This window comes from Mirounga leonina, unplaced genomic scaffold (genome assembly GCF_011800145.1).
Source record: "Mirounga leonina isolate KUSES-001 unplaced genomic scaffold, KU_Mleo_1.0 Mir_166, whole genome shotgun sequence".
NCBI lineage: Eukaryota > Metazoa > Chordata > Mammalia > Carnivora > Phocidae > Mirounga > Mirounga leonina.
In genome coordinates this window covers 31565890-31577675 of record NW_023270418.1, presented here as the reverse complement: position 1 = coordinate 31577675, position 11786 = coordinate 31565890, and the positions used below count along the sequence as shown (strand labels likewise).

Sequence of the window (11786 nt, the reverse complement as noted above, 5' to 3'; positions counted from 1 at the left end):
CAACAGCCAGTTAGTAGTATAGCTTTAACCAGACATGTGTAACAAATCGAAAGGCAGCTTCATGATTATTGGTGAAATAGCAAAGCATTCCCATGAAAATTTCAGGAAAAAGAAAATGATGTCCACCGATATTAGTAACATGTGAGATTGTTCTGAAAGTGCTAGAAAATGCTACAAATTACACAATGCAACGAAGAGGCAAAGTTATCATTGTTTGGAAGTGGAAGGACTTAATTCTGGAAGACCCAAGAAAATAAACTGAAAACTCTTAGAAATAATAGAAGAATTCAGTATCTATCTGGTTTAAGAACTAATGTGTGAGAATCAACAGCTTCCCTGAAAACTGTGTCTGCAGACCAAATCCAGCTCACTTCTTGTTTTTGCAAATGAAGTTTTTCTGGAAGACAGCCATGCTTATTTATTTGCATATTGTTTATAGCTGTTTTTATGCTACAATGACAAAGCTGAGTAACTGTGACAGAGATCATATGTGAGATTTGCCAACCTCTGCTTTAGATAAAAAATAGTTAAAAATAAAATGGAAAATGGGGCACCTGGGTGGCCCTGTTGATTAAGCCACTGACTCTTGATGTTGGCTCAGGTCATGATCTAAGGGTTATGAGATCAAGCCAGGCATCAGTTTCTGTGCTCAGCTCGGGGTCTGCTTGTCCCTCTCCCTCTGCTCCTCCCGTTGCTCTCTCTCTCTCATAAATAAATAAAATCTTTTTTTAAAAAGTCTCTTTCTCCCTCTCCCTCTGCCCCTCCCCACTCCTTCGTCTCTAAAAAAAAAAATAATAAAATGGAAAAAATCTAATTTATAACAGAAACAAATAAAAGCTATTTAGGAATAAACTTAAAAAATATGTAATAACTATTATATACCAAGAAAACTTCACAATTGCACAGACATAAAAGAAGATGTGAAGAAATGGTATTATGTATCTTTTTCTTGATAGAAACTAAATAAAGCAAGACTCTTTGATCTATTAATACCCTCCAGCCAAAGACTACCAGGAATACATCTATAGTTGGACAAATGGGTTTATTATTACTCTTACACTGTTGGGCATCTCAGTAAGAGGGTGTTTAGGAAGGGTTTATAGGATTTGGGCTTGTGCTAGGTGATTTGGGGGAGGGTTTAAGAAAGCCATAGTTCTGAGGCGCCTGGGTGGCTCAGTCGTTAAGCGTCTGCCTTCAGCTCAGCTCATGATCCCAGTCCTGGGATAGAGCCCCGCATTGGGCTCCTGCTTGGTGGGAAGCCTGCTTCTCCCTCTCCCATTCCCCCTGCTTATGTTCCCTCTCTCACTGTCTCTCTCTGCCAAATAAATAAATAAAAAGAAAAAGAAAAGAAAAGAAAGCCATAGTTTTTCTCTGGATTGGATACTGTCAGGAAGTGAGAGTATTTCTAGGATGGGATATGTTAACAAATTTTACCTAGACAAAAGCTAAAGCTGTAATTGGTAAATGTCACTTATATTACCCAAGAAGGAGAGATGTTTCATCATTTTTGTGGTTTGGACAATGTTCCTGTCTTTGTTGGTGTTCACATGATTATAGAGTGATCTTGTTTTTGTCTTGATCCTGCACGTCACAGAGTGACTTCCTCTGATGTTGATGTTCTGTGAAATTGTTCGTGTTTAACAGAACACCACGCACGGCATCTGGATGTCTGGAGGTGTGTTTCACTTTCTCAAATCTATAAATTAAGTGCAATTGTAATCTTAATTGCCAGTTTTGTATGTGTTTGTTTTATGAAAGAACTTGAGAAAACATATCTAACTTGGGTATCTGAACAAATAAACATTAGAGAGGACTTAAGAAACCAAAAAAGAAAACGTACTGCGAAAACAAAAAAGACATAAGAAGAAAAGATTGATAAATCTACCACAAAGAAATAAAAGTCACGGTTTGGAAAACAAGACACAAACTCAGATAAAATATCAACTCATTTGAGGAAGGGCTGATGATCCCGTAAAACAAACAAGCAACTCTCCCTACGAATAACATAAAAAGAGTACTTTTCGGGATAGTTTTAATTTTTTACAATAAGAACGTACCACCGAAAAACATTTTCAAGAAAAAAAAGACTGGGACTTGAACAGAGAGGCGGGGCTCACAGAGGCTCAGAGGAGCCTCAGGGAAGGACTACGCCTCCCAGGAGCCTCTGCGCTGATCGCCCCCGGCCTCCCGACAGGCTCCGCGCGTTTTCCGCGCCAGCTTTGGCCTTAGCCAGCAAGCGGCGAAGGATGGAAAGCAGCGACGAGGCGGCGGTCGAGAAGTGCCGCATCCACTTGCGCCCCGGCACGCTGCGCGACGCCGCCCACGCCACGCTGCACCTTCTGCCCTGCGAGGTCCTGGCTAACGGGCCCGCCCCGGTGGAGCGCTTCTTCACCCCTGCCATCCGCCGGGGCCCAGATGGTGAGTGCTCAGCGCCGGACTACGACTCCCGGCAGTCCCCGCGCCCACGCCGCGGTCTCCTCGGCGAGGAGCGGCGCGAGGGCTCCTGGGGATGGTGGTCCACCGGAGGTGGGGGGAGGGCTCCGAGGGGCTTGCCCCGCAAGGCCGGAATCAGGCCCTCACCGAGACACTGCGCCCGCCTCCTACAGGACTCGAAGTGTCGTTTCGGGGCCGCAGACTACGCGGCGAGGAGGTGGTGCTGCCGCCCGGCCTTGAGGGATACGTGATGGTGATGGAGGAGAAGGGAGAGGTGTTGCTGGGGCAGGACTTCTCGGAGGGTTCGTCGAAACTGCGAGAGCAGCAGGAGCTGGCGGTACCCCGCGAGGCGCTGGAGCGGGACTTCGTGAGCACAGGGGGTCGGGGCTGGAGGGGGGTGCGGGCGGCCGCGGTGTCCCGCTGTTGAGCCGGGCCCCTTCCTCAGGACCAATTTATCAGAGCCACCGCCAGTTTCGGCCGCTTCACGCTGTGGGGCCTGGAGGCCATCCCCGGTCCGGATGCCAAAGTGCGCGGGGCGCTCACCTGGCCCCGTCTGGCTGCAGCGGTGAGTAGGCGGATGGGCCTCACCTTTCCAGGCCCCATCCTTGACCCTGTGACTTCACGGTTGTTCCCTGGGTTGTCCAGAATCTTGCCCGAGTGGATTCGGGGCTTCGGGGCTGGGGAGTACACGGGGCAGATGGAGCTTGGGTCTGAATGGAGGACTAGACTGGTCAGGAGCAGTGTGGCTGCCCCACCTCTGACCTGTCTGGAAGGGGCTAACATTCTGAGTAGCTTGGTCCCTCCGAGAGAGTGTGGGCCACCGAGTCACTCTGTGTCAAAACTCCAGTAGTGACTCCTGTTGCAGATTCACGCACAGGTGCCTGAGGACTGAGAACTGGAACTTGACATTGAAAGCCACCGCTCCCTGCACCCCAGTAAACCAGCTCTTCATTTTGGAACCACTGACGGATTCCCTCACCCCCCAATAAACAAGCTCTTCACAGCACCTGCGAGTCTGTGGACACCTTGGGAGTCCCTAAGTTGGCACTGCCCCTTCTCCCACAAGAAACTTCCATGGCTCTGGCCCGTAGAAACAATTTATTGCCAAGGGGCAGTGAGGGCAAGAGAGGCCAGAACTTCGCAGCCAGTACCCACCCCGCCCCCCAACTCCTATTTTACAGAAGAAATTTTTACAGCCACTAGCCCTCTGTCCAGAGCGCACCCCCCCCCCTCGCCTCCCTCGCACTGTACACAGCTGCCTGGCTCCGCAGGGTCCCTGGTTCATAGCAGGGCCAGACGGGCAGCCAGCTGACCTTGGAGCTGACCTGAGCCCGGAGCTCACCTCGGTGCTAGGCACCAGCCAGGCCCTACCAGGCCTGTCCTCTCCTTACAGAGCTGTCCTCAGCCCCACCTCCCTTGGTGTGCCTCTCGGGGGCCCCGGTAGGGCTGGGATGTGCCGTCAGCCCCAGTTCTGCTTTGTTGCCACCGCCGTGGACAGTGTCTGGTCACCACTTCCCCCTCTTGCTCCAGTCCTTGGGAGTGAAGTGCAGACACTTGGAGTCGATCCGAAGGAGCCGCTTGAGCATAGCTCTTTCATGTCCGTCCACGATGTCCTCCGACAGTGTGAGGATATACTGGCCCTGGATGGGAGAGGGGGCCGGGGGGAGTCAGCCCACGCAGGGCCCGCACTCTGCAGCCCTCCACACACCTGTCTCCCCCTGCCTGCCTCCCTACCTTGTAGTAGTTGATGAGGTTGAGGTACTGTAGAGTGGAAATGACATCCTCCTTCTTGATGCTGGTGATCTCACTGATCTCGCTGTGGGAGGGCAAAGATCAGGCCCTCTGGAAGCCTTCATCTCTGCCCCAAGCCCCCAGGAACCCCAGGAGTGAGGAGGGGCCATGCCATGCACCCCCAGGACAGGAGGTAGGGCCAGGCTCACTTGATGGTGATCTGTGGCCTCTCCCCGCTCTCTGACTTCAGCCCCATCAGGATCTCCAGGATGGTCTGGGACCAGTAGCTCCGGTAGGATAGGAGGCCAAGGTCTGAGAGGGGCTTCTCAGGGGTCCCCGTTTTCCCTTCCACTTTGGAGAGTTCATAGCCTACAGCAAGGGAGCAGGAAGGGGTGGGTAAGCGATCACACCTTTGTGCAACCGTTTCAGAACATGAGTTAGAGAAGTAAACTGCCTGGTTCTCATCTCGGCCCCGCCATGTGGGAGTCTGTGACCCGGCACATGGGGCTTGTCTGCTGCGTCTGTTTCCCCAAAAAGAACTACAGAGCATTCATTCTTCATCTCTGTGCTGTGGAGGGTTCTGAGGGAGCAGCTATAATCCACCTGGAGGAGTACTCGGGAGCCAGGGGAGTGCAGAGAAGATGACATGAAAGGCAAGCGCCTCTGATTTTCATCCTTCCAGACTCTGCCTGGGTCTGTGAGAGGGAAGGCAGACCCCCACGTGCGGTCTAGGCCTGAGAATGTTCGGATTTGCTTTGCGGTCGAATCAGTCTCCCCAGCTGTGACCCGAGGAGCATCAGCTGCTCCAGGACCAGGCCGCCCCAACTAGGTGTTGACAGGAAGCAAGAGAGAGGCACCAAGGCACTTCCCAGGGCAGAAGGCGGCCATTCCTCACAGCTAACTGACCTCCAGAGGTTCTCTCACTCTGCTCTCCTCTACCCTGCTGACTTCCGGCCACTGGCAGGCAGTTCCCAGTGAGCCCCTCAGGCCCTGTGAAACCTTATATAGCTTTGTGTCTCTTGGCAGAGTCTTCATTCTCTCCCTCAGGGTCCTGGGGTGTCTCCCATTACCTCTAGAAGCCCTTCTTCACCCTCAGTCGTAACTATCTTGGGTCACGGACCTTTCTGCCCGCCCCTCCCCATCTTTACCAGCCAGCCTGGCCCAATCTCCTGCGACTTCCACCAAGCAGCCTGGCTGGGAGCAGGACAGAGAGGCTGCTGCTTTAGAGAAAAGCAGCACGGAAGGGGAAGGGGGCACGGCTGCGTTCTCACTCAGCTTTGCTGGGCCTGCCAGTGCATGTGGAGTCCAGACAGATCAGCTGGAGGCCACACTCGCCTCAGCAGGGAGCTCCCGGCCCCTCCCTGGCGAGGATCTACCTGCCCTCAAGGACTGCCCGCAATGGGCACTTCTGGGGCACCTGTCCACTCCTGCGGGGCAGGACTGAGCACATCACACTGGTGACCTTGCCCACGTCCTGTCTCCACTGAGGTCTGAGCTTCCAGACTTCAGATTCATTTTCTTTAAGTATCTGCCCGTTCTACCAAGCTGGGGGCTTCCTAAGGGTTCTATTAATAAAGTTCCTCAAATGGACCATGACCTGGATCAAGTCAAGCCTCTATGTCTTCACAGCTCAGGCTCCCTCCTGTCTCTCAGGTCAGAGCTTGATTATCCCAAGGGTTCCGTTAAGTGGGGAGTTGAATGGAGTGGGGTAAGCTGCTGGGAAGCAGAAGGGGGCCTTGCAGTTGGGGGACACAGAAGAGTTCATGTACGCAGGGGCAGAGTCGCTCGTGGGCTTTATGAGACGGACCTGCCCAAATCCAAGGAGCAGAGGCTAAAGTCACATGAGTCAGTGCTTCTTGCTTTTGCTAACAGCATTTTGAACATCCACTGTGTGCAAGGCTCAGGCCACAACTAGGGAAACAAAGCACTGGTCCTCACTCAGGAATTTGTATGATGGCCCAGAACCAGACAGATGAGCAACAGGGGCTCACCTGGCTTCTGCCCAGGGCTCTCGGGGGGAGCATAGGAGTCAGATTGGGGAAAGCTGGGTGGTACTTAGAACTTTAGCCAAGGAAGAGTGAGGGGCTGAAAACCTAGCCCAGACGAGCAGGGCGGTCACCCTGAGCAAGGAGAAAACCTTGGGGGAGTCTCAGCTTTCTTTCTGGCCAGCTCACCTGGTGGCAGGGCTGACAATCACAGCAACCCAGAGGCTATGGGGGAGGCGCGATGGCAGCACCAGCCCCGGGCCTGGGCCTGCAGGTGCCTGGCCCCAGCCCCCAGCCCCCGGCCTAGCGCGCAGATACTCACTGAACTCGATCAGCAGCTTGCCGTAGCCCCGGCGCTGGTAGGGAGGCAGCGTCAGGATGCAGGCCACGTTGTAGTCTTCTGTGGATTCCTTTTCCTGCAAAATGGGAGTGGGTGAGTGAGGAGGGGACACGGCTCGGGGCAGGGCTGAGAGAGGGTCCGGGTGAGTGCTCACCTTGGAGAAGTAGCCCACGATGTGGAAGCCCTTGCAGTCATACTCTGTCATGACATAGAAGAGGAAGGGGTCTGTATCATAGTACAACGTCTTGTGGTCGAGGAAGCACTTGGCCAAGAGACACAGGTTCTGGGAATAACTCTGCAAAGGAAAAGGCCTGTCACCACTCTGGGTACCCTGTTTTGAACGTGGCCGTTATTGTGGTTTCTTTACCCGAGGCTGATACGGGACGAGCCTTCCTCCCTAGGGCCTGCCTCATTCTCTCAGTCAGGCTGTCCCTGCCGCTCAGGCAGCTACTTCTCGGTGTCAAGGAGCCCGGGTACCAGCTCCGGGATAAGTGTCTGCCCAGCTGCCTTGCTGGGGAGCCAGGGCAGCTTTACCCCTGTTCCCCGCACCTGCAGCTAACTCCTGCTGGGGCGGGGGGGCTTCCACTGCCCTCTGCTGTAGCACCAACCATCAACACATTGTGGCGTGTCTCCAGGAAGACAGACTCTGCCAAGGTTTAGGAGAGCAGCTCTACCCTGGTAACAGTCTAACAATGTGCCTGTCAAAAACCACAACACTCTCCCGCCTACAGTCACACCTACTGGAGACTGATTTCCTGTCCTACAAAGGAGATAAGGTATTCTGAAATTGAAAGTAACAGCCTTAGGGGCGCCTGGGTGGCTCAGTTGGTTAAGCATCTGCCTTCGGCTCAGGTCATGATCCTGGGGTCCTGGGATTGGGCCCTGCGTCAGGCTCCTGGCTCAGCAAGGGGCCTGCTTCTCCCTCTCCCTCTGCGTGCTGCTCCCCGTTTGTGCATGCGCGCTCTCTGTCAAATAAATAAAATCTTAAAAAAAAAAAAAAGAAGAAGAAAGAGAAAGTAACAGCCACAGGGGTCGCCCCAGCAAATGATTAATCTTACTGCTCTGCTTTACCTCTATACATATGTTCTCCTGCACATCAGACATGGCTTTCTAACCAGCCTGCGGGGCACTGCATCTGGATGCCTAAGTCCACACTTAATAACAGGACAGCGGTGGGCGCCTGGGTGGCTCAGTTGGTTAAGCGACTGCCTTCGGCTCAGGTCATGATCCTGGAGTCCCAGGATCGAGTCCCACATCGGGCTCCCTGCTTGGCAGGGAGTCTGCTTCTCCCTCTGACCCTGCCCCCTCTCATGTGCTCTCTGTCTCTCATTGTCTCTCTCGCAAATAAATAAATAAAATCTTTAAAATAAATAAATAACAGGACAGCAGTGAAAGCAGTAGTATCTCCCTCAAGCTTCCTCAGCACCCAGCCAGAGCTCTCCCCTCGGTTCAGGATGCCTCCCTCTCCCTCACTGCCCTCCATGCCCCAGGGGTGGTCTCACAGTCTTAGCTGAATGCATCCACATTACTCCCTCCTTCCTCCCTGCAGCCACAGACTAAGGCAGGTTTGAAGCCCAAAACCTGCAGTGACCCCTGCTCTTCCCCTAACTGACCTTCTTCTCACCACCTGAGCTCTTGTCTCTTGGAACCGCCTCACCTCATCCTCTCTGCCTTTAAGCCAGAATAATCTTTACCTTTCACACCATCTGTACATCCATGCCTGCCCTTCAGAACCCCACTGCTTGGGATCCCCTTACCCACCTTATCCTTCATGTCAAGGATCAAAGATCACCTCCTCTGGGAAGCTTTGTGGGCCATCTCCGAGTCCTCATAACCCACCCTTTGTTTCATGACACTTACCCCTGGGATCTGAGTGGATGCTGGCAAATCTGTTTTTTCTGTGGACTGTGAACTCAGGGAGATTTTGTCTAATTATTGATCACCTTTATACCTCCCACTACCTGCCTTACGGCAGGAACTCAACAAAAATGAGATGAACTAATCTGCTGGCCAGACTGCTCAGTGTTTTCCTGAACAGGGAAGAGCTGTTCATTTAATTTCCCCCAGACCACCAGTGCCAATGACTCCCCACTGCCCCTCAGCCACAGACCTTGTTCTTACGGCCGTCAATCTCAAAGAAAGAGATGGTGCCCTTGCGGTAAATCTCGTTGCCCGGAGGATGTCGCAGGTCACACTTGGTCTGAGGAAGAGAGGAGGATCAGAGGCAGGAGCAGGGTAGGGCGGTGGTAGGAAAGCAGCCCCCTGGGGCCCCTCATACCAAGTGACGCTGCAGACACTTGAGGCTCCGGCCGTATTTGAGGCAGAATTCACAGAGGTAGAGGACGGGCAATGTGGTGAGCTCCTGTGGGTACGGAGAGAAGTACCACGGCTTCAGGCGGTGCCGGCCCAGCTCGATGCACTCAATGTTCTTCATCCGGGTGACAATGTCGTCGTGGCTCCGGTCAGACACCAAGCTGCCAGTCATGCGTGGCGCTGACGGTATTCCATCTGAACTGTCCTGGGAGTCCTGTCCGGGGCCAGTGGAAAACACCAGGTTACAGGGGACAGCTCAAGCAGGACACCTGACAGCTCGCATAACCCTTCCGTAGCTTTCCTTGTTCGACCCTAACAACCACCCTATGTTGGGGGTGGGCAGGGGGGGCGGCGCTGGTACTGTATTATATCCCGTTTTCCAAATAAAGAAAAGGAAACTAGGAAAGTTCTCAATTACAGTTTGAAAAAGATTACCCAATGACTGACCTGAACCAGCTCTACCTGACTCCTAATCCTTCCAACAACCATCACTGCCTACCACCACTTAATTTTTTTTTAAATTTATTTATTAAAGATTTAATTTACAAATAAATAAATAAAAATTTAAAAAATTTAAAAAAACAACTGTAACAAAGACTTAATTTACTTATTCATCAGAGAGAAAGAGCAAAGCAGGGAGAGCTGCAGGCAAAGCAGGCAGAGGGAGAAGCAAGCTCCCTGCTGAGCAAGGAGCCCGACACAAGACTTGATCCCAGGACCCTGGGATCATGCCCTGAGACGAAGGCAGATGCTTAACCGACTGAGCCACCCAGGCTTCCCTAGTTTAATTTTTAATCTCTACACCCAACGTGGGGCTTGAACTCATAACCCCAAGATCGAGAGTGGCACGCTCTTCCAATTGAGCCAGCCAGGTGCCCCTTCTTGTTTATTTTTAAACCAATCACTGAACTCTCCATCCTGCCTATGTTCCCCCCCTTTTCACCCAGCTTCCTTCTTCCCCAGACCTACCTCGTCAGTGCCCAAGCAATTTGATTTTCGCTTCCGTCCTGGCTGAGCTGCCACTGCCCTACGGGCTGATCCATTCTGCAAGTAAAGTGGTGAGAACGGAAGGGAGAGTGGTGAGAGGAGCCTGAAAGCGGCTGCCAGAGGGAAAACAAGAGGAAGAAGAAAAGGGTTTGGGGGACTCACCTGGGGAAAAACTGAGGCTGGGGCTGTCTCGCTGGGCACTGGAGTTGCTGGTGAAACCACCTCCACCTTCCGTTTCTGCAGAGAGAAACCAAGAAAGGTGGGTCAGAAGGTAGGGAAGGTGGGACCTCAGAGGAAAGCAAGGTCCCTGGAATTGCTGAGGGTACCGTTGAGCGGTGGTTGGGCTGCAGGCAGGAGCTGGAGGAGAGCGGCTGGTCAGGCTCGCCACCGGGAATGGCCTCCCGCTCCTTGGGCAGGTTGAAGCGGAGTGTGATCTGGACCGGGATTGGCAAGGTCTTCCCGCTGGCCTGGGCGGAGGCCGGCTGTAGAGATAGGTCCAGGGTCTTCCTCTGGGGTGGGGATGGTGGTGGTATGGGAAAGGGGAGTAGGGGCCCCTCAACATGGAGTAATCAAGCCCCACCCTCTGCCCTCTCAAGGACATAGGAATAGCTACTGGACTCTGGAAGCTACAATTTGGCCCCCATCCTTTGCAAGCTGAAGCCAGAGTGGAAGGGTGCAGCCTTCTACCCATCCAAAAACCCCTGAGGCCAAGAGATGAGAAAAGTAGGAGGCAGGAGAGAAAAGGTGAAACAGGGGACCTACTCACCACCTCTCTCTCTGGAGAGCCGGGGCGAGACCCAGGAAGTCCGTTCTTGGTGGGGGTCTTGGCCTCTTTCTTGGGGAACTGAATCTTCTTTAGGTCCAGCCGCTCGTGGGTCACCCATTCATCCAGGCGTTTGTTGACTGCAGCAGTGGGGATGGCTCAGGAAGGAATGCCAGAGGCTGTCTCCCAACCCCACCCTGCAGCCCCACCTCACCCCAGCCCAGGACTCACAGTCAATGTAATGGACGTAGAAAAGCTTGCGGCCACTGATGTCCTTCACGCTCAGGATCTCGGCCAGGGCTGTGGGAACAACACAGGCAGGAGCTTTAGTCGAGCCAGGCGATGAGAATCCACCCTCCTGAGACCTGATCTCCACCCCCAGGCCGGATCCCTAAGCCCCAGCACTTGGAAGCTTTCTCCCAAACCCCCTTTAGTCACCAAGTGCCGCCCCCTCTCCAAGCCCCGCCCTGTTCTTCGGTGCGGCAGAAAGCCACGCCCCTCGGGGGGTATCTGCGCCCCGCCCGCCCCAGGATTATGGAGGTCCCACCCCCTCCCGAGGGTTCGGTTGGCTCCCTCCCGCCCCTCGCCTTCAGGTTCCTTAGCCCCGCCCTCCGACGTCACTCACGCCACTCATCTTCGTTGTCCTGGTTCCGCCGAAGCACGGGCAGGCGGCAGCCCTCGATTATCTCCCCCTGGGGAGACAGCGCGGCGCCAGGGTCGGCTACTGGGGGGCCTCGGGTTCTACCCACCTCCCCTGGCTCCCTCCGCCCCGCCCCGGGCACCGGACTCACCACCTCCGCCATCTTCCCTCCCTCCACTGCCACTTCCGGCCCCTCTGGGAGACGTCACTTCCGGGACAGAACGCGCTGTAGGCCCGCGCCTCCTGAAACCTCTCTAGAAGAAGACTTTTGAGAGACACCGCTGCCCAGCTGGAAGCAGGCAGCCGTGCCTTTTGGCTGGCGGGAGAGTGGGGTGTTTTAAGTTTCGGTCCGAGTCCTGGGCGGAATCCCCGAAAGGCGCACAACGATTGGAGGAAAGCGGAGTCCGTCACGTGACGCCCACCGGGTGCGACGCCGGTCACGTGGCTACGGCGCGGGCCACGTGGGACCAGGTTTGTGCTTTGAGGACGGCCGGGCTCGGGCGTCTCCTAGTGGGAGCAGGAGGTGTCGCCAGGAGGAACTGCGCGTGCTTGGCGCCGGGGGCGCGGTGGTGGGGGGTACTGGCGGGGACTGGG

The 11786-nt window shown here is 54.3% G+C and overlaps 2 protein-coding genes across 7 annotated transcripts; one reads left to right on the top strand and one right to left on the bottom strand.

Annotated features, from left to right (window-relative positions):
* The first annotated feature begins 2173 nt into the window (after positions 1-2173).
* Positions 2174-3437, top strand: RNASEH2C (ribonuclease H2 subunit C). Its single transcript, XM_035013257.1, has 4 exons — positions 2174-2418; positions 2607-2800; positions 2879-2998; positions 3299-3437. Exons 1-4 carry the CDS (start codon positions 2247-2249, stop codon positions 3323-3325), a joined length of 513 nt encoding a protein of 170 aa, XP_034869148.1. The 5' UTR covers positions 2174-2246; the 3' UTR covers positions 3326-3437.
* Positions 3438-3516: 79 nt separating this feature from the next.
* Positions 3517-11502, bottom strand: KAT5 (lysine acetyltransferase 5). 6 transcript variants are annotated; one of them, XM_035013253.1, is made up of 14 exons: positions 11344-11502; positions 11178-11244; positions 10784-10852; positions 10556-10692; positions 10116-10298; positions 9952-10026; positions 9772-9846; positions 8768-9016; positions 8600-8689; positions 6644-6784; positions 6472-6565; positions 4374-4533; positions 4168-4249; positions 3517-4073 (listed from the first exon to the last, which is right to left on the bottom strand). In XM_035013253.1, exons 1-14 carry the CDS (start codon positions 11353-11355, stop codon positions 3939-3941), a joined length of 1569 nt encoding a protein of 522 aa, XP_034869144.1. In that variant the 5' UTR covers positions 11356-11502; the 3' UTR covers positions 3517-3938. The 6 variants fall into 6 exon arrangements, with proteins under 6 accessions (XP_034869144.1, XP_034869145.1, XP_034869142.1 ...); XM_035013254.1 differs by having other exon boundaries at positions 10116-10271; XM_035013251.1 differs by having other exon boundaries at positions 11178-11502.
* Between the last annotated feature and the right edge of the window lie 284 nt (positions 11503-11786).

Coding starts and splice junctions, on each gene's coding strand:
- RNASEH2C (XM_035013257.1), top strand. CDS start 2,247: ATGGAAAGCAGCGACGAGGCGGCGGTCGAGAAGTGCCGCATCCACTTG. Junction 2,419..2,606: donor CATCCGCCGGGGCCCAGATG/GTGAGTGCTCAG, acceptor CGCCTCCTACAG/GACTCGAAGTGTCGTTTCGG. Junction 2,999..3,298: donor GGCCCCGTCTGGCTGCAGCG/GTGAGTAGGCGG, acceptor CTCCTGTTGCAG/ATTCACGCACAGGTGCCTGA.
- KAT5 (XM_035013251.1), bottom strand. CDS start 11,355: ATGGCGGAGGTGGTGAGTCCGGTGCCCGGGGCGGGGCGGAGGGAGCCA. Junction 9,017..9,771: donor ATTGCTTGGGCACTGACGAG/GTAGGTCTGGGG, acceptor GGCCCCGGACAG/GACTCCCAGGACAGTTCAGA. Junction 8,690..8,767: donor AGTGTCTGCAGCGTCACTTG/GTATGAGGGGCC, acceptor TCTCTTCCTCAG/ACCAAGTGTGACCTGCGACA.